Source organism: Periplaneta americana, chromosome 17 (assembly GCF_040183065.1).
Source record: "Periplaneta americana isolate PAMFEO1 chromosome 17, P.americana_PAMFEO1_priV1, whole genome shotgun sequence".
NCBI classification, from domain to species: Eukaryota; Metazoa; Arthropoda; class Insecta; order Blattodea; family Blattidae; genus Periplaneta; species Periplaneta americana.
Window position 1 is genome coordinate 3,291,964 of NC_091133.1, and position 21,127 is coordinate 3,313,090.

General features: G+C 36.7%; 2 protein-coding genes across 11 annotated transcripts in view; one reads left to right on the forward strand and one right to left on the reverse strand.

The window, feature by feature from the left end:
• Positions 1-72: 72 nt before the first annotated feature.
• Positions 73-18,627, reverse strand: LOC138693092 (zinc finger protein 501-like). 8 transcript variants are annotated; one of them, XM_069816706.1, is made up of 4 exons: positions 18,578-18,627; positions 15,018-15,115; positions 3,908-3,990; positions 73-2,375 (listed from the first exon to the last, which is right to left on the reverse strand). In XM_069816706.1, the coding sequence occupies exons 2-4, from the start codon at positions 15,108-15,110 to the stop codon at positions 1,640-1,642; spliced, it is 912 nt and encodes a 303-aa protein (XP_069672807.1). In that variant the 5' UTR covers positions 15,111-15,115; positions 18,578-18,627; the 3' UTR covers positions 73-1,639. The 8 variants fall into 8 exon arrangements, 4 of the variants coding, with proteins under 4 accessions (XP_069672807.1, XP_069672810.1, XP_069672809.1 ...); XM_069816709.1 differs by having other exon boundaries at positions 18,549-18,583; XM_069816708.1 differs by lacking the exon at positions 18,578-18,627 and adding an exon at positions 17,450-17,733.
• Positions 18,595-21,127, forward strand: part of LOC138693086 (zinc finger protein 501-like) — a 62,166-nt gene continuing 59,633 nt past the window's right edge. For 2 of the 3 annotated variants that reach the window (XM_069816685.1, XM_069816688.1), the window contains exon 1: positions 18,595-18,678. The gene's annotated coding sequence lies outside the window, so the exon portion shown is untranslated. Of the gene's footprint in view, positions 18,679-19,323; positions 19,434-21,127 lie in introns of all 3 variants that reach the window. The other variant, XM_069816686.1, reaches the window with a different exon arrangement.

The following is a 21,127-nucleotide window of genomic DNA, read 5'->3' on the forward strand; positions in this document are numbered from 1 at the left end:
TTTTTGTTGAGCGCTAAAAATATGTAACCAGCACTAATGGCCGCAACTATTTCACTGAGGCACATATATGCGATTGAATGTTTCTAAGAGTGGATACGTTTTCAAGGTTTTTGTAAATGTTTGAGGGCACCACAAACTTTCCAAAGCAAGCAGTGCATCCGTTTGTATGCACTTTTGCAGAGAACAAGTTTGGGCTACTGTTTAAATAGATTAGTATATTTGTTTGCAGAAATCTGTATGTAGGTTTGGACTAGGAATGTAAGACCCGTGAAATATCTCCCCAGGAACAGTCATCTGGAAACTGGGATGTTCTCCGTGAAAAGGGGCCCATAGGAAAAAAGTTGGTTTTGAGATATTCACATTTGAACTTTTTATTTCACTCTCAAAGGAAGTGTAAAGCATTTGTGTTTACAATGATAGTCTCTCTTGCTGAAAACGCTCTTTGATTACTACAAGAGTCTGTTAATTTGCTAATGGAAGATATATTTAATTGTGTGGATATATTATAGGCCCTTTCCAGATTTAACGAGGAATGCCAATTATTTTAATTACTTTTCATCCAGATTAGCCATGGTAAATGCTCTACAAATGTGATTTGACTGTTTGAATGTTAATTACAGTTCAGAAATACAGTACAGTTAGCACAATAATAATTATAAACTGTTTATAGTATTCAGAAAAAAAAAATTGATTGAGAGATATATTTTGTAAAGTAACATTATTTTATGGATCAAATGTTTATGTTTTTTTTTTAATTTATTTCACAGACATCAGTTTTTAGTTTTTGGAAAGCAAAGTTGCAGTTTTCTCTGAAGTATTGAAGGTAACTTTTATATTTAAACTTGTTTTCTTTTTTTTTTCCTGGAAATATTTCGAAAAAGCTAGAAATACATCTTAACAGTTAGCTCGGGATTTCCAAAGTAATTCTTATTGAATTTTATTGGCAATAGTGACTTTGTGGGTGTGGAATTGAATTTAAATGTGCATGCAGCAAGTCCCAAACATTTTTTGTTACTTTTAGTGGCATATTCATATGCACACTTATTTTCTCCTGAAGTGACTCATTCAGTATCACTTGACTGTGAATTATGCTTAGTCTAGTCGTAGAAATCTGAAATAACTGAATAATCATCTTCTTGCATACATATTGCTGACACTGTGCATCCAACTGCAATACTTCTCGAGCCTCTGTCGCTTTTCCTTGGAATTGTCCCTCTCTTTCTGACGTGCATCTTGTAATGGCTTCTCCAGCCCACTACACAAGTTGCATGCAAGTCATTTTGTTCTTCAGTCGTAAAATCACTACAACATTTTTTTATGACAAAAAGAATTTACAGAACGAAAGATTTACCTTCAAAGTTGACACCTTTCGATGTGTAATTTTCACCACGTCTCCGTTTCATCTTCCTATTTTCACATTCTCGCTATTTAATTTCAGATCTTCACTCTTCCTGTTCTTAATTTTTTGAACGACTTATACACAGCAGATGAGCGGGTCCGGGTTCAAATCCTGCTTAGGACACGTTACCTGGTTGAAGTTTTTGTGGGGTTTTCCCTCAACCCGTGAAGAGCAACTGCTGGATAAATTTCGGCCCTAGACCCTGGACTCATTTCGCCGGCATTATCACATTCATGACTTTTAAATGAAAGGCTTGTCACCGGTATGTTTAAGTACATGTTTTCGTAGGTTGATCTTGTATGCGAAGGCCTTTTCACAAACGTCGCATATAAATGGCTTCTCGCCACTATGCTGGCGTTTATGGCCAGTTAACTGACTCGATTGCGAGAAACATTTTCTACAGACGTCGCATTTGAATGGTTTGTCGCCGGTATGCCGACGTTTATGACTCTTTAGATGTGGGGACTGCGAAAAACACTGACCACAGGTATTACATTCAAATGGTTTCTCGCCAGTATGCTGGCGCGCATGGCTCTTTAGAGATCCTGATTGCGAAAAACATTTCCCACAGACATCGCATTTGAACGGTTTTTCGCCGGTATGTTGACGCTTGTGACTTTTTAGATGAGGAGATTGCGAGAAACACTTTCCACAGATATCGCATTTAAATGGTTTCTTCCCTGTGTGCAGACGATTGTGACGATTTAGATAAGCCTGATTCATAAAACACTTACTACAAACGTCACATTTGAAAGGCTTTTCGCCTGTGTGCATCAGGACATGTCTTTTCAGATTTCTCGCGAACGAGAAACACTTTCCACAAACATCGCACACGAATTCCTTCTCGTCTGTAGCGGTCCGCATAGCTTTTGCTGAGGAAACAGAATCCTTGGCATCGTGATATGCAGTCAAATGCTCTTCATGTGGAATGCCGTCGAACTCCGATGACACTGAGCTGTTATGTGTACCTGCAAGACTGCGATGAAAGAAATACTATCAGTGTACAATATATTCACAGTAAATAAGCATTCACTCGAATATGTAAATATCTACAAAGAATTACATTAAAATCTTGGGAAGGAAGAGCTGATATCAGAATCCCACACATTATATTGCGAGGAAGAATTTTAAATTCATTCAAAATGTAAAATATCTGGGATATGTACAGAATTCATAACCAGCACTTTGGTTGATCTGCATACTCCGTCGATTTTATTATGCTGCTTTGAGACTAGAGATTGTTTTTACTATACCGTACTATCTAAATGAATAAAAAAAATAATCACTTATATTAAGCTAGTCATGGGAAAAGAACATGGTAATCACTAAAAAGTCACACATCCACGATTTCGCAGAGAGGCAATTAAAGCTCACCACAATAACATTTGTCACACAATTACGGATAAAGATTACAACATGCTCAATACTATAATAATGTTGATGATTTGTGATGACTTGATGAAGAATGAGTGCATCTGCAAATAACGAAATAAGAAAATTAAAAGAGAGTATTTTTCAAAACTCGATAGAGGATAAATTTTGAGAAAATATATACTTATGCCACTAATCAGTGTGTGACGTCAGACTGCGCATATCTCGATATTTGGCGCGTCTATAGATTAGAGATTCACAATCGTGTTTGAAAACTCAACAGGCCTACAGCAGATGTTCATCTCATGCAGTACTTTAAGGCTTTCCTTCTACTAACGTGAAGAATAAATAATTATGATAAGTTAGTGCATCACATAACCAGGTTTGTATTGGATGATACTGTAGTGTGTATGCATTGTCTGTATTCTTTACTCTCTCAGAAAGTTGATTTATCATTGATACGATTTAAACACTATCATTCATTTTTTTTTGTATAGATCAGACTGTAGTTGACATCTTTTCCACACTTTATGAATAATTTAAAAGAAATTTCATAATGAAGCACAAATGTAACAAAATTAAATGTTTAGGCCATATATAGTTAGCTGAAATGCATAAGAGGAATAAAATGAGTACAAAACTTTAGAAAATGGCTTCCCATTTTACACATTCCCTAAAATAGGCAACTAGATTGCCTAACAAATTCTGTGACCAATAACTGGCAGGGAAGGCGATCAGGAGGTAGCTGAGAAACACAGCATCAATACCTACGTCTCCAACTGCATAAAATCTGGTGCGATATAATATATAGATTTCTTAGATCAATCATGTGTATGCTGTATGGAAAAGATTCCGCACCATAAGGCGCAGGGCAGTTATTTAGACAGTACGAAAGGAAAGAAATAAATGAAATTGTGATTACTGATATAAGAATTATAAGGACTGTTTGTTCCATATGCAGAACAATGCTGAAAAGAAACAGGGAGAAGGCACGTACTTTCTCTTTATATATTTTGTGCACTGTGAAACACTATTATTTAATATGCTGCATATATTTTAATGTAATATTGCCGTCGTGTATAGTGGCGTTCTCTCTGCTGGTGGCCAAGTAACTGATGACTCGCACACTATGCTTACCTTTCAGTCAGAACCTCATTCTGTTCTGCTGTCACTTCGAACTTCAACTCCTCCTTCACTGAGTCCAAGTTACACAATTCATCCTGAGAATAAACAATACAGAAAGACACCAGTAGCACAAGCTAACGTGAGGAAACATTCCTCCATTTAAATCCTAAGTACGAGGCGCAACCAGAAAGTAAGTTTCCCAATTTTTTCTCCTTGAAAGTAAACGTAATTACCCGTGTCAATTGCGCATGCGTAACAGATCTATGACGTATCAATCATATGCCAGCCGGACAGGTCCCGCCTGGTGCCAGTAGCGTGGCAGCAGTGGTCCGAAATGAAAGCACTTATTCCTTCTCCCGCCGCCTGCGAGGTTCGGTCGGTGATAAAGTTCTTTAATGCACAAAGTATTGCGCCAATTGAAATTCATCGGCAACTCTGTTAGGTAAATGGGCCGAACATCATGAGTAAGCAGATGGTGCGTCGCTGGTGTAAGCAGTTTTCCGAAGGTCGTCAAAGTGTCCATGACGAAGATCGCAGTGGGCGACCGTCCCTCATCAATGATGATCGTGTTGAGCTGGTGCGGCAGTGCATCATGGAGAACCGTCGCTTCACGATTACGGAGCTGAGCAGCCATTTTCCGCAGATATCGCGATCCTTGTTGCATGAGATTGTCACTAAGCACCTGCTGTTCAAAAAAGTGTGTGCCAGATGGGTGCCGAAAAACCTGACGTCCGAACACAAAATGCAACGTTTAGGAGCAGCACTGAAATTTCTGCAACGGTATCACGATGACGGCGACGAGTTCCTCGATAGGATCGTCACGGGCGATGTGACTTGGATTTCGCACTTCACCCCGGAAACCAAGCAGCAGTCAATGCATTGGCGGCATAGTGGATCTCCGGTCAGGACGAAATTCAAACAGACGCTGTCGGTAAGGAAAGTGATGTGCACGGTGTTCTGGGACAGGAAGGGCATTCTGCTCATTGACTTCCTTCCAAGAGGTGAAACAGTGAACGCTGACCGTTACTGTGAAACACTGCGAAAATTGCGACGTGCCATTCAAAACAAGAGGCGTGGAATGCTTTCTGCAGGTGTTGTGCTCCTCCATGACAATGCTCGTCCACATACGGCTTGGCGCACAGCAGCTGTTTTGACGGAATTTGGCTGGGAGTTGTTTGATCAACCACCCTACAGTCCTGATCTTGCTCCCAGCGATTTTCACGTTTTCTTGCACCTCAAGAAATTCCTGTCCTCTGGTGAGAGTTTTGGCAACGACGAAGAGCTTAAGACGTCTGTCACACGCTGGTTCCATCCACAGGCGGCAGAGTTCTACGACAGAGGGATACAAAAGTTGATCCCACGATACGACAAGTGTCTCAATTCTGATGGTGGCTATGTTGAAAAATAGCTGAAACATTGCTGTATCTGTTGCCAATAATTGTTTTCTTGAAAGTGTGTTCTTTTTTTTTTTAAATAGGGAAACTTACTTTCTGGATGCGCCTCGTATAAGTGAAATTTGAAGTGAAGAAGACACTTTCAGATACAGATTTATCATGGGGTTTCTGAGTTCAGATTCTATGTAGTTAAATATTGTTTCTGCACTAATATTTTCAAGTGGAACTAAGCACAAAAAAATATCTGTAACTTCACCTTCATTACACATATAGAGAGTTCAGATTGATTGACAATATTAGTAGATTCATCAGCCATTAGAGGAAAAGATTTTTTTTTATGTTCCGTTGATATATTTTCATCAGCCACTTCCCCCATCACATGCCCCAGTATGTTGCTCGCTCACTCTGCTTTTGAACTCAGTTGTTTAAACTTGAAACACGTGGTGCCATCAAACCAGTATTTTAAAGACATCTCTATCTTCTTTAATTTCAGATTTACATCGTAGATATGGCAGAGTATGAACACGATTTTTTTCATTATACGCAAATTTTCCTTTGGAACCGCACCTCTGTGATATTCTGAGTTATCATGCTTATTAAGTTTTCCTGTATCTCCACCTGCTTTCTTATAATTTGTAAATGGGATTTTAATGAAAACATCTTTCGTTTATTGCTGAATAGACACTGGAGGCTACTGAACACACTGCACAAAGTACCATCTTCAATTTTGTCAAAAATAAGCCATTTGTACTTGTCTGTCCATGACGACATAAAATCATATTCAGGCTTAGTTTTTACCTGCTTTTCAGATTGTGGAGAAGATTGATTATAGGCTACATACTGTGAGATGTACTATCATGTTGAGAAGAGTTAAAACCGCCATCATCTTGATAGTTCCCAGGGCGATCAGGAGTACTGCCATTCACATTTGAGTTATCAGATGATATGCAGTAGGTTTTGCTTTTTTTATGAAATAAGAGACAGTTCTTCCCTTACGGTTATCACTCATATTGGGAATTGTTCCACAATGCACCCACTCCTATCTCTAGTCATTAGACACAGACATATTTGCAGTGTCACACTTACAACTGCCTGCTGGTATGATGACACAACTGAACAAATTAACTGTCTAGAAGAGTAATTTTCCATTGTTGTTCATTCAAACTTTGAATAGTTGATACTGTAGAATGATTTTCATATTTTCGCATGTTCATTTAATTTTTACGGCATAAGCTATTGGGACGAATGGGAAGAAGATACTGCGGTTGTAGAGGGGGAAGAGTTTTTAAATTTGTACTCGACAAATCTATGGACAATTCCAGACATTTTGGTCATGTTGGAGATAGAGGGCGTTCTTAAGACGATAAGTACCAATATCAAAAGGAACATCATCCTTCATGTTTTTTTATTTTTTTTAGTAGGTGTTATTTTACGACGCTTTATCAACAGCTTAGGTTATTTAGCGTCTGAATGAGATGAAGGTGATAATGCCGGTGAAATGAGTCCGGGGTCCAGCACCGAAAGTTACCCAGCATTTGCTCATATTGGATTGAGGGAAAACCCCGGAAAAAACCTCAACCAGGTAACTTGCCCCGACCGGGAATCGAACCTGGGCCACCTGGTTTCGCGGCCAGATGCGCTAACCGTTACTCCACAGGTGTGGACTCGTCCTTCATCGAACAGAATTGAGCGTAAGGTTCCTGCTGAACACGAAATCCTGACACTGCTAATACATTCAACCTTGAAGTTTGAAGCTAGCAATTCAATTTTAGATTTATTATGGCTCAGATCTCTCATCAAATCATTTAGTTGTCCTTGTGTGATTAAGTATGGCACTGTCGGGGAACTGCTTTTGTACCAGTATTGAAAGGCTTCAGAAAGATCAGATTCTTCTTCGGGTAATAATGAAGGATTGCATGTAAAATTAGTTTGCGGAGTTGGTGCAGACAAATCTACACTGTGGGGGATGGGCGGATGCAAAACAATATTTTTATTTTTAGATGTCATTTCTTGTACTGGTGGAGTCAAATAAAAGTAACAACTTACTTTAAGTGTATTGCTCACCCATATCCTTATTATCCACCAACTTATCAAAGGTAAGCAGTAAGTGTATTGCTCACCCATATCCTTATTATCCACCAACTGATCAAACGTAAGCTGTAAGTGTATTGCTCACCCATATCCTTATTATCCACCAACTTATCTAAGGTAAGCAGTTAGTGTATTGCTCACCCATATCCTTATTATCCACCAACTGATCAAACGTAAGCTGTAAGTGTATTGCTCACCCATATCCTTATTATCCACCAACTTATCAAAGGTAAGCAGTTAGTGTATTGCTCACCCATATCCTTATTATCCACCAACTGATCAAACGTAAGCTGTAAGTGTATTGCTCACCCATATCCTTATTATCCACCAACTTATCAAAGGTAAGCAGTAAGTGTATTGCTCACCCATATCCTTATTATCCACCAACTGATCAAACGTAAGCAGTAAGTGTATTGCTCACCCATATCCTTATTATCCACCAACTGATCAAACGTAAGCTGTAAGTGTATTGCTCACCCATATCCTTACTGTCCACCAACTGATCAAAGGTAAGCTGTAACTGTATTGCTCACCCATATCCTTACTGTCCACCAACTGATCAAAGGTAAGCTGTAAGTGTATTGCTCACCCATATCCTTATTATCCTCTAACTTATCAAATGTAAGCTGTAAGTTGTCTCGGATTTTCCAGGACGACTAGTCGTAGATTCAGGCTACTGACATAGAACACGCGTCATTGTCATCTTTGTTTCACCATAACATTCATACTGATGAAGACACAAGCACTGAAATGTATGATTGTAATTGAACTTCAATGTTTTAATTCAAATTGTCACAAAATAAGATTCTGAATGTATTGATTCCAAAGCAACGCAGTATTTCTTTTCTATTTGTTGGTGTTAAATTACTAACAGCAGCATGTCTGCTATGGCATTTGACATAGTCTACCTGAAAATAAATAATTGCCAAACATCTCCGACAATACAAAGGGGAAAGTACAAACTCAGCCAACAGAACTGCTCTTTCAGAGTTGTGTTTAATTCCTCTTTGGCAGATTGGCTGATTGCCTGGGTGGGATTATTCTGAGGTTTTCCCCAACTGTAAGATGGATGTCAGGTCATTCATGACGAGTCCTTAGCCTCATCTCGCTATCAACAATGCTAAATAACTTAGTACGCCTAGTTTATACAGGAAATATAGTATTATTTGGCTCTGATTTGGTGAATTTCAACGGATTCTTATGCTCCATCTATGGATTGGTTGAATTAGTACACGTATATGAGCAAACTGTCGGATTAGCTAACTCTTAGGGTACTTACATTAGATCTTTATTAGCCAATAAAATTACAAGCATTCATGGGATCTTCAGTACACAAGAGAAATGACGTAACATACAATGTAATACAAATAAACTAATTCTGAATAAGCCTCGCATGCAAAACTACAATTCCTTTAATTACAGAAACTGGATCTTCCAGTCTCTGTGTTTCATTTTCCCTGTCTTGTCTTCAACTCTGGGTTACCTGGAACATAAAATGATCAAGGGCAATATGAAGGACAGAATGTTAATTACTAAAATTTTAAATTTAGATATTAATTTGTGTAAAATGGGGTATGTGTTAATAAAATGTTTCTTTACGTCATTTTTTAATTTTCCCATGTGAAGTAGTTTTGATATTATGTGGAAGTTTATTGTATAAATTGCGGACTCTATGTGACTTCTGGTAAGCCTGTGGTAATTCAAATGTATGTTTTGCTGTTATACCTACTCATCATAAGTTGAATTTGTTTTAAAGGAATCTATGTTAAGGTGAATAAAGCATATATATGCAGGTTACAAGTAAGATCTTTATTTATCTGAAAATTTTTATACTTTTGAGTCCGAATAGGAACTTGTTTAATGATTTTAAATATTCTTTCCTGCAATTTGAGGACTTGTGTCAATTTTGGTGAAAATCCCCAAGTAATAATTCATATGATAATATTGAATGTACATATCCAAAATAGACTGATATTAAAAGTTTCCTGGGTGATGTATCTTCGCAAGGACTCGAAAAGCATAACATAAGCGATTCAGCTTCTCAGATACTATGTGTGCGTTTTCCATGTCAGACTCGAATCTATCCATGTACCTAAAAATTTAATGCATTCTACTTGCTCAATTATGGTATTATTGAGGATTATGTGAATCTGATCAGATGGATATTGATTAAATGATATATAGACAGTTTTATTTACGTTTGATGTAATCTTATTATTTGCTAGCTATTGTTCTAGTTTTGTTAATGTTCCATTAATTTTTATTTGCAAGTTCTCTTCCGTATTATCACTCAGTAGTATGTTTGTGTCATCTGCAAATAAGACAGTTTTTCCTTCAATTATATTTTAATGGGTGATCATGTATGTATAGAAGGAGTAAGAGTAGACCAAGAATTGAACCTTGAGGGACACCATGATGCATAGCAACGGATTTTTACTTTACTGAGCAAATTTGTACAACCTGTTCCCAATTTCTTAAATTTAAAATGAAGAAAATCCGTTTCATACTGGGATAATCTCTATGTCGGAGCTGATATATGCCTATAAAAATTGTTTATCATTAATTTCGTTATATGAGTTGACTCCACTTTTTATTTTGCACTGCGCATTCACAACTTAGTTTCAGTCATCCACACCAAGAGCGAAGTTCTACATGATCATTCAGAAAAAAAAATTGTTGTTTCGTGTAGTTAATTTCCAGATCAATTTTTAAATCAGTAGCAATTTTCATATGATTGTGAAATAGAAAAAAAAAGATAATGTATTAATTGTTGCTATACATGCAGCGATTCTTTCATCTAGCTGTAGGGATAAGAGGTGAATGATATTATTATATCCCTACAGTTATAAAACTTGGTGGAATAGGATAAAAAATATTTCATCATTATCCTTGGCGTGGCACATGGTATTATTTTCTGTTTGCCATAGGACATCTGATAGGGCACTCTGAGCAGCAGATCTGCGGCAAACACTATTTAATAATCTTTTGCACCACCAAGAAAATGTTCACTGAGTAGTGTATGCTTCTCTCCCTTCGATAACAGTTAAGAAAAGTTGTTGTTGCTTTTTTCTAATGCCAGGAATTTGATAATAAAGTCATTTGACCTCTTGCACTCCAATATTTTTCAAAGATATTATCATGGTCAGCCAATGAAGCACAGATTCTGAGGTGTTCCGAATCCATTGCTTGGTTTGAGTTGCACAATGGGCAGTTAGGGGACTGATATATTCCAATTCTATGCAAGTGTTTGGCCAAACAGTCATGGCCTGTTGCCAATCTAAATGCAGCTACAGACGATTTTCGTGGTAAATCGGGAATTAACTGTGGATTAAGAAAAGTTAAGAAAAGTGACCCTATACGATTCCTCCACATGTAAAGAATCTGCTCGAGAAACACGAAAGTGATTTAAGCAACAGTTGTCTAGAGTTGATGGTCCAAGTCATTCAACTGTTCATCATTTAGAAGACAAATTTCGGAAAACTGGAAGAGATTTAGAAGAAAACCACAACCAGAAGCAACAAGTGCTTACTGAGGGAACTTCAGTAGACACCACATTTACACTACAAAATTCCTGCAAAATCCCATAGACATCGTTCTCAGTAAGGAGGTATTAACTATGTTTCACTTCAGAAAACTAAAACCCTATAAACCGTAGTGGTCTGTAATTGGTTTGCAGGGCTGGGCAGTATTTGAAATACATTTGTATTTTGTAATTTGTAAGCATTTTCGAAAGTATTTTGTATTTTATATTTAAATAGATAAAATTGATGTATTTTGTATTTCAAATATTCAAAATACTTTTTTCTTCTTCTTGTTCTTTTTCTTCTTCTTGTTCTTCAAGTTTTGGATTTCGATTTGAAGAATGAACTTTTGTCTTATTTGCCTACCCATTTCAGTTGTGCTAGCCATACACTTAGTTTTCTTGCCACAACTGATTTCCTTAATGCCGTGAAGAAATCTCCAGCAGCATCAAGGATCCATCACCCAACACTTGCTAAATGTTCAGCATTATGGAATGCGTCTAAGAGACCCAAATCCTCAGAAATTATATCAGATGTCTTGAAATATTCATTAAAGTTTCCTTGCCCAACTCGATGGAATTCTCTTTATGACTCAATCTCTCAAACATTGCAATTTCTAGAGAATTACCCAACAGTGAAACAAGCTTTTATAAATATAATACAAGTTTGTGTTTCTCTGCGTCTGTAGAAAGACTGTTCTGTTTTGCAGGATTTATTCATTCACAAGCAAGGGGATCCTTATCTGATGAACATTTGAGGAACTGGTTGTTTTCAAAGGGAGCAGTAATTATTCATATGTAGCATAATTTCATTGCTGACTGGGAAAAGGAAGAAGTTCAGTTACAGTGTTTATATAAAACTTCGAGGTAAAAATACTTTTAATGTTAATATAATATTTTAGATTTTCAGTAATATTTTTATATCTTTAGGCCTCTATATTGTATCGAGTATTTGAAATACAAATGTATTTTGGTTAATTTTTTAAAAGTATTTTGTATTTGTATTTCAAATACAATTATTTGAAGTATTTTGTAATTGTATTTGAAATACCTGGATGTCAGTATTTTGCCCAGCCCTGCCTATAACATTACAGCAACGCATGAATTAAGACAGAGTGATTAAGCTTTTAAGCTCAGTTATTTAAAACTGCTTTGATCAGTGTTCGTGATGAAGAGATAGAAAGAATTCTTTTTCTCAAATGAGGCTGTTTCTACCTGCACGGATATGTAAATTCCCAAAAGAATAGATATTAGGGCTCAGAAAGACCATACCTTCCCCTAGAACTAACCTTTCACGACCAGAAAATCAATGTTTACTTCACCATTAGAAGCAAACGAATTACAGACCACTGCCGTTGGTTACATTGCCCTCATTTCACAGGCTTCATCTGAGCATGGACTCCAAGAAACTGTGGTTTTGGCTTCTTTAACAGGATTTTGCAATGAAGTATGTGACCAATATTTCTTTAGGCGGAATTCACAATGTGTTTTAAAACAATAAAGTGTTACTCTGACCATGCACCATGTAATTATTATCTCTAAGGCACACGGATGGAAAGTGTGAACAAAAACAAAAAACGCACAGAGCTAATGAACTGAAAAGTAATATCGTAAACCAAATAGTTTACGTATAATATGTTATCACCTGAAATGCAAAATGTGATAAAAATGTCTTACACTTGTGTAAAAATTTATAAAAAAGAAGAAAGGACAATTTCGACACCTTCTTGCATAAATAAGTTAATTAAAACACATTCTAACACTTTGTCACAGTGAATAGCCAGGTCCGCGGAAGATGGGAGTCCATGTGCCAAGAGCAAACACAACATGCCCGAGATACATTCGAGTCTAATCACAAAGCATGTTACAGTTGAGATGAGAGAGACATTCCACGACAAACTTTGTGGAATAACTGATATTATTGTCTTATTACCACTCATTCAGGATCTGTCTGATATGTACATCTATTATCAGGCAGTACATCTTACCTGACGATATGTGTCAGAGGAAGAACAATTGTTTGTACACATCTTAAGTCAGATTACAGAGTTACTGCTCAGTGATGTATGCAATGGAGGGAGAAAGGAACTGGCCACCCTACCCCATTATCTCCTGGTATAATTGTCTCACGAGTGTTGCCTTATTGGTTTCACATTTGAGGTTCTCAAGTAGCCTTCGGGTTGCTAAACACTTCGTCTTATTTATTCAATATTTCATACTATGCCCGTCGAATGGCAATGCACATTAACAGAAATACTTCAACAACAAAAGGACCCTGCTAATAAATTCTCGAAGTTCTTTACCGTCTATTATTATTATTATTATTATTATTATTATTATTATTATTATTATCATCATTATTATCTTGTGTGAGCATTTCTAGTTTAAATTATATTTGTATTGATGTATTTGAATGCACATTGCAAATAAAGAGAGTGTTTTTCTAATTTAGCTGGTTATTTAGCATGCTGTATCAAACGCGAGATTGTCTAGTGTTTTTGAAATTTGTAATAGCAATAGTCTTGACAAGACGACACCAAGGATTCGCCATGTAATCACCTCACAATAGCTTTATAGTTGGGGAAAAACTCGCAAGAAAGCCATCCATGTAATCAGATCAAGTGGGATTCAAATGGAAGCCTCGGATCACAAATTACGCTGGTGGACTCACCCCATGTCAGGCCAAGATAATAACGTGACAATGCTTCCGTACAGGGGCTGTGGCATTTCCTCTAAGGTTAGAATCCAGTTTAGGTGTGTGTGTATTAATCGAAAATTAGGGGCTAGAAAATATTGAGAATAGGACGCATGATTATATGACATTTTTTCGATTAATACACACACACCTAAACTGGGCTCTAACCTTAGAGGAAATGCCACTGCCCCTGTATAGAAGCGGTCCCATTACAGATCAAGTCAATATGTTACGATTCTGTTGTGTTCAATCAAGACCTGGCTGATTGACCTCCATGATGCATTTTCGATTGCTATAAAGGTACAAAACTGTTCCAACTTCACTTGCGATTACTCTCTTCAACTGTTTCAACATGTTTATTCAACAGTTCATTAAGAGAACCTTCACTTATTGTAACCATTTACTGTTCAACTTACATACTATGTTATTCTTAATGTAAAAAAAATGAAGATTTGCGATGGTTTATAACAAAGATTTCACTGACAATAGTACATTATGCAACGAGCCTATAATGATAGTAATTAAGAATCGAGTATGGATATTTATGAAACGAGCGCAAGCGAGTTTCATAATTTTCATACGAGCTTCTTAATTACCATTATAGGCGAGTTTCATACGACTTTTTATGCTCGACCATATTTCTAACTTGAAATTACCGGTATTCAGATGTATACATTTTATTTGTAACTGACAAGATCGGAAGTGACCTTGTTCTAGGTCATGAATTGTGAGATGTGCGCAGACGCGAAAGTATTGATTTTTTCCAAGGAACAATAATGTCATTGACCTTGACGTGGTCCCGTTCAACTTGATAATATTATAACCTTGATTATTGAATTCGACATTGAAAAACGAGATGACAAATTGAATTTATTTCAATATTATTTACAATTAACGCTAATTATTATAGTAACACAACGTAACCTTCTGCGACAGTATTGGATTTCCAGCCTCCGTGACTTTTCGCTAATTCTCTTTCGATTGCATATCTGAGAATAATCGATACTTGCGGTTTTATAACGGTACAAAGCTGACTTGTCATTGGCTGAACACGTGTAAGCTGAGTTATCATTGGCTGAAGACCTGTACTTTAATGAGTAGGTGTACTTTAATGACATGCATTAAAGGACTGCTACCAGGTGTATAATTAGTACATTTCGGCATGGTCGAGCATAAATTTATATAAACTACACTTTAAATAAATAGACCATTTGATTCTGAAAAGTCTATATATAACAGGAAAATATATAACTTATGTTAAGGTGGAAAACAAAATGAATTACTGTACAGTTGATTTTCTATAGTCTAATTAAATCTGTTCAATATAATTTGGGAGATGTAGGTCTCCGTATACATCTGAATCATTAGCATCTTTATTATAAATGTTGCGTATACGTAATGCAATAATAACGTTCAATCTACCTCTGATAAATGCTCTTTCTTTTCTACATCTGTGTTGTCATTTGTTTGTATAGCCAATGGGTCAACTTCAGGTTCCGTCTTGATCAAATCCATCAGAACTGAAAGAGATGATTAAGACATTAACATTCATTTGTAGAAATTAAGCTGTTGCAAAAAAATTTATGACATACTTCTCACGAATTCTCACCCAACAGTGAAAAGGGAAGTCCGTGCACATATGAACACACGCACAGACGTTTAAGTAAACAGTTAACAAGGAAATAGTTAACAGAGGGCATATGCAAGCATGTTCATCTTAGAGGCGCTTCATGTCTCTTATAATTAATGGTGCAGAATTGAAGATTCGTGTCATCATATATGATGTGATCATTATCTGTTGCTGTAGAGGCCAGCCTGTTTCATAGGGCTGGTTGTGTGTAGTCGACTTTTGGAGCTTGCTGATAAGCTCTTTATAATCACTAATTTTATGTCAGTTACGTACTGATATATGATCTTAAACACCATGTGGTTGTGCGTCCACAATAATTAAAACACTTTGCACAAATGATTATCTAAATTTAAAGCTGTAGTATTTAACATTCTCCTCCGGATATTACCTTTGATGATTTTAGTCAGGTAGAGTTAAAGCCAAGACTGGGAAGAGAAAACAGAGGGACTGCATGGGACAGTGCCACATTAGCTCTAGCTTGGAAGAAAAATATTAGTATATCTGAATTAGTGTATTCTGAAATTGGTACAATTAAGATTGACTTTTACATGTAAATTAGTATTAAGCTCTATGTCTATATTAGCTTGTGTCGCCGAAAATGTTCTCACCTTCAGCGTATAAATTAAAACATTTGTAATTCTGTATCCTAGCATATTTAGCACTAGATGTATTATATTATATTATGTATTGTCAATTTTCTGTATACTGACGATGGCATGATTGCTTGTCATTCCTACGGCTTAAAAAAAATCAATCAATCAATACCTATCCTTTTTATACAGGGACATCATTTTATTTTTACTAACATTTTTAATATTAACCGGCTATACCTTTGGATTAATGGTTCATAGCCGGAAACACCGTTCGCTACCCCCTTCCACAACTGGAGTTCGACGATACTGGCGTAATATACAAACAAATCACTTTACTAGGTATAGGAGGGAAGAAAAGTAGTTCATCCATTTACGTAAACTATGAAATATCGTAATTTTGAGTTTGATAATTTTCATTAGGTTTTTGTTTAATCAAAATACAGTACTATATTAACATTAAGTGTTTTTACTCACGAACTGAGCTATCCATGCGAACGTATTCATTATGCAGTGTATAATATAGGCTACTGTCTACAGTACATTTGTGTACAATATAGAGAATGAAGTTAAATTGAAAAATAATCATAATATGGATATTTAAACACATTTTTGAAAATGGTGGCCGTTCATTTAGATACAGGCTTCAGTTCTTTTGTGCATATCATCGCACTATAAACTATTGCATCTAATTCCAATTACCAGTTTCGTCCTTCGTACTAGTAACTCATGTTGAAATAATTCTATACCTAGTATATAAAAGAGTACCTTACGTACTGTAAATTCAATCTTCACCTCTGTCCGACCCGCACAGATAAAATTACTCAGACATGCTGTCTACTGTCCATCCAAGTGGTTATGTCGCAGGATCGTAGAAAGCGGGGAAATCACGTGACAGTCAATTACTTTTATTTAAGTTATTTTAAACAGTTGCGGGTGAGAAAAATCGGGATGCGACGTAGGTAAACGGACGACAGTACCTGTGCGAAAATATGATTCAATATTGAAAACTCTTTCGTCACTGGAAAACGCGAACATATTTCTGGAACGTACTATACTCACTAACTCAATACTGTTTGTGTTTACTACAACCTTAAGGCAACTTTGACTGTATAGGCTTGGTTCTGTGAGGAGAACAGTTGGAAGTTTACTAGTAGAGGGGGTGGGAGTGAAGTACATTCATAAACTCAGGTACAATAAAAATTGAAGTAAATATAAATTGATATCCCTGTATTTTCCTTAGTTTCAATTATTTCTGTGAGGTTGATGAAGCTATTCTCAGTGCACTGGAGTAAACAACGTAGCTACACAGCGTGCATTTACATAATGTAGATCGACTGGATGACATGCAACTTGATACAAACTGGGCTCCTCCCCCAGTCATCAGTTCATCCTCAAGATGAATATCCTCCAAACAATGGTATATCACCAACTTTTTACTTGGCTGGAAGCCCGAGACATCTTCGAGTCATGTTTAGGTCTGCGTTTCATAAACCTTTTGAAAATTAAAGTCGAAGAAATGGGCATTGATTTATTGTGACAAATGTACTAAGCTACATGTGACATGGAGTTAGAAAGGTCTGCCATATTGTGGGAAGCACTTTGGGGGAAAACACATTTTGAGAAATAATTACTTAATAATTAATGGCCTTACGCCAGAAGCCGTGACGTCACAACAGGCGTGCTCGTGAGAACCACGAGGCGTGCTATGTCTCGCACTCGTTTAGGTTAATTCAGATACCGAAACTTCAAATAAACATTATCGAAGCTAATTTTGGGAAATTATTTTGCAGTACATGAATGTTCGTGCAGGGATGGACTGGTTATGCGCAATATTTGAGATTGCCACTCTCTGCATAAACAATTCTAATATAATATAGGGTGCGGCAGTGGGATTTGACGGTTTTCATAGCCCTGTTGTGGGAGACTCAGGACGAATTAGAAGAAAACACATATACTGGAAGTAATCTAGTACAATGCAATTTATTAATGTCTGATTACTTCTTAAAAACTACATTTCGTAAATAGCCTCCACGGCAACGAATACATTTCTGCAATCTGCTATGAAAGTTCTGCACAACTCGCCCAACAAAACAGGTTCGATGGCACTAATTTCATTCCTTATGTTTTGTTTCAGCTGGATGATGGTGTGAGGCTTGTTGCGATACACCCCACTTTTGATATAACCCCATGGGAAGTAATCAGCTGCAGTCAGGTCAGGAGATCTTGGCGGCCAGGCAATGTCTCCAAATCGTGAAATTATTCGTCCTGGAAACATGTTTCGCAGACAGTTCATGGAAATGAGCAGTGTGCGCTGATTACTTCCTATGGGGTTATTTCAAAAGTAGGGTGTATCGCAACAAACCCCACACCAGGATCCAGTTGAAACAACACATAACTTAAGTAACGAAATTAGTGCCATCGAACCTGTTTTGTTCGGGCGAGTTATACAGAACTTTAATAGCAGATTGCAGGAATGTATTCGTTGTCGTGGAGGCTACTTACGAAATGTAGTTTTTAAGAAGTAATCAGACATTAATAAATTGCATTGTACTAGATTATTTCCAGTTATGTGTTTTCTTTTAATTCGTCCTGAGTATCCCACAACAGGGCTATGAAAACCGTCAAATCCCACTGCCGCACTCTATATAAGCACTGAATTATAAATATTTTTCTCATAGTTACAAAATTATTTGTGCGCATTTGATAGTAATAATATCTTATTATAAATACCAGAAATGTAACATTATAGTCAGTCCCACCTTGATGGCACTGCACGCTGAACTGAACATGCAGTTACATCTACTTTTACTCTCAGCTAGTGTTGCCATAATGTTTATGTTGGTCGTGTATGCAATTCAAGGTAAGCTAAGTTACTTCTTTGGTAGTGATTTAATTTCTTTTGGTTTGATTTTATTAGGATTATGAATTTGTGTATTAATAATTATGGCAAGAGAGTCTATTTTTCGTTATGATAATTATGGACATTTTTGTTTGTTTGTTGTATTTATTTTAACAATTATACTTATTACTTGTTGGAATTAGGTATGTACTCGTACGCACATTTATTCTTCCACAAATGCCGTATATGTAGTACTTACATTCAGGGCCGCCGGTAGGATTTATGGGCCCCTGTGCAATATTCTGCTGAGGCCCCATTGAAAAAAAAAAGTTAAAAATGACAAGTTACCAGTTATTCTGACAATAATAATTATTTGCAAAATAAATAAAAGATAACCCCATACACAGATACGAATCTAAAAATATACACTTTTTGTTACATTGAAAACTTTTAGCAAAACTTCACATTAGCACAATATATTATATTCATCACGCTTCTTTTTCAGTAGGCCTTACATAGTATGTTTCGTGACGAAACTTTCGTCTTTTCGTTGTCGTTTGTTTCATTTCGTTTTCATAGAACACTCACTATTCTTAAACAGCTTGTTTCATTTCGTTTTCATAGAATACTCACTATTCTTAAATAGCTGTAATTTCTGACTTGCAGGCCAACGTCAACAAACAACTCTCCTTGACTTCACTGATGCAAAAATCATCAAATATAACATCAAAATTTAAACACCTAGCAAGATCGCTCTCCTGACTAAGGAGGCCAAGGTTACTGAGTCTTTCTTGACACATTTTTATTTTCTTCATTTTGTTTGAAGTTGCTGTGAGATTGAGCGTTGGTAGTGAAGGTGCAGAAAAGAAACCAATCTCAAGCCCGTCTGTTCAGGTTGTCAAAAATGAAGACAGTCAATGCTTAGAAGTGAATACTGATGGTTGTGGCTGTCTAGAAAAAAATTCTGATGACAGTAGTATTGAATCAGAACGAGCAAACAATAGTAAAAATGATGTATAATATGTGCAAGTGAGACACATTTACCCACACCAGTTCCTAACTCTGAATCATGGCAAGTAACATGCGATCTTAGAAGACTAAAAGTGGCAGACAGATTGTAAGTGTCATTGAATGTGTTGTTTGAAAAAGTACCCCCAACCTGCCTAACAGAGGCGTATACTGGTTAAAGGGTTTGGGCTACCGCTGACCCTATTATTACACAAAATATATCTAACAATTACTTTAATTTTAATTACTATGGTAAAACTAATAATACAAAATTATTACATTATGTTATATTATAAACTTTTTCTTTTGTACTTTCCTTGGGCTACCGCCGTTAGCCCCGGTAGCCCGCAAAATACGCCCCTGCTGCCTAATAACCTTCCAAGTGACGGAACAAGAGCCTTTCCAGTATTATTTTCAAAACTCAAGAATGGAGAATGTGTTCCCAGAGACTGGCTAGTGTGGAATGAAACAAATCAGTCACTGTACTATTTTCCCTGATTTGTATCACTCCACACTAGTCAGTCCACTGTATAAAGAAGATAATACTGTGGTCAGTCTCTGGGAACTCATTCTCCATTCTTGAGTTTTGAAAATACTGTAATACTGTTTTTGGAAAGGCTCTTGTTTTCGAACAACACATTCAATGACACAATTTGTCTGCTACTTTTTAGTTTCCCAAGGGCGCTCAATTTCACACCAACTTCAAACAAAGTTCTACCCCCTTTCTTAATATCTTCCAATTTTTCTGTCTCTCCTTGTGCTTCTCAGCTCCCGACGTATGCTTCTACTGTCAATTGTCCACTGGTAACACAAATGGACAGAATTTACTAGGAAAATGACAACGAAAAGACGAAAGTTTCGTCTCGAAACATGCCATGTAGGGCCTACTGAAAAGAAAATGTAGTCCTCCAGCTTGTATTTCGGATAGTCCACTAGCATATTGCAGTGGGCCGGCAGGGGTTGGTAGTGAAGAGGACAAGCCAATTGAACGTGTTCGGTAGAAGTGACTGGAACATATTTCAGGCAAATCCAGGAGCCCTCAAGTGTCGTGTCGATGATTGTTAACGTGGGAAACTGATATTCTATTATATAAAAGTTAAACATTTACATGCTGAAGTGGTAATTTGTATTAATTCTACTATTGTTGGTTAATATGTCAGATTCATGTAACAAATGTTCTTACAAAATTTTATAGTACCAATATGTATCTGTGAATAATTATTCATGATAATAAAACGTAATCAGACTCACATAATCTGACGGGCCCTTACTGCTCACGGCCCATATGCACTTGCCCCCTTTGCCCCACTTCTCGGCTACCCTGCTTACATTGCTCTCCATATAGCCGTTAACATTATCTGGGAAGTCGAATATCTCTTAAAATCAAATTGATTCAAAATGTGACGTATATAATGAGTTATACTCGTTTGACGTTATGTAGCCTATAGAGAGAAACATATTT

Coding starts and splice junctions, on each gene's coding strand:
- LOC138693092 (XM_069816706.1), bottom strand. CDS start 15,110: ATGGATTTGATCAAGACGGAACCTGAAGTTGACCCATTGGCTATACAA. Junction 3,991..15,017: donor AGAAAGAGCATTTATCAGAG/GTAGATTGAACG, acceptor GTTTATTCTCAG/GATGAATTGTGTAACTTGGA. Junction 2,376..3,907: donor AATGAGGTTCTGACTGAAAG/GTAAGCATAGTG, acceptor CTTTCATCGCAG/TCTTGCAGGTACACATAACA.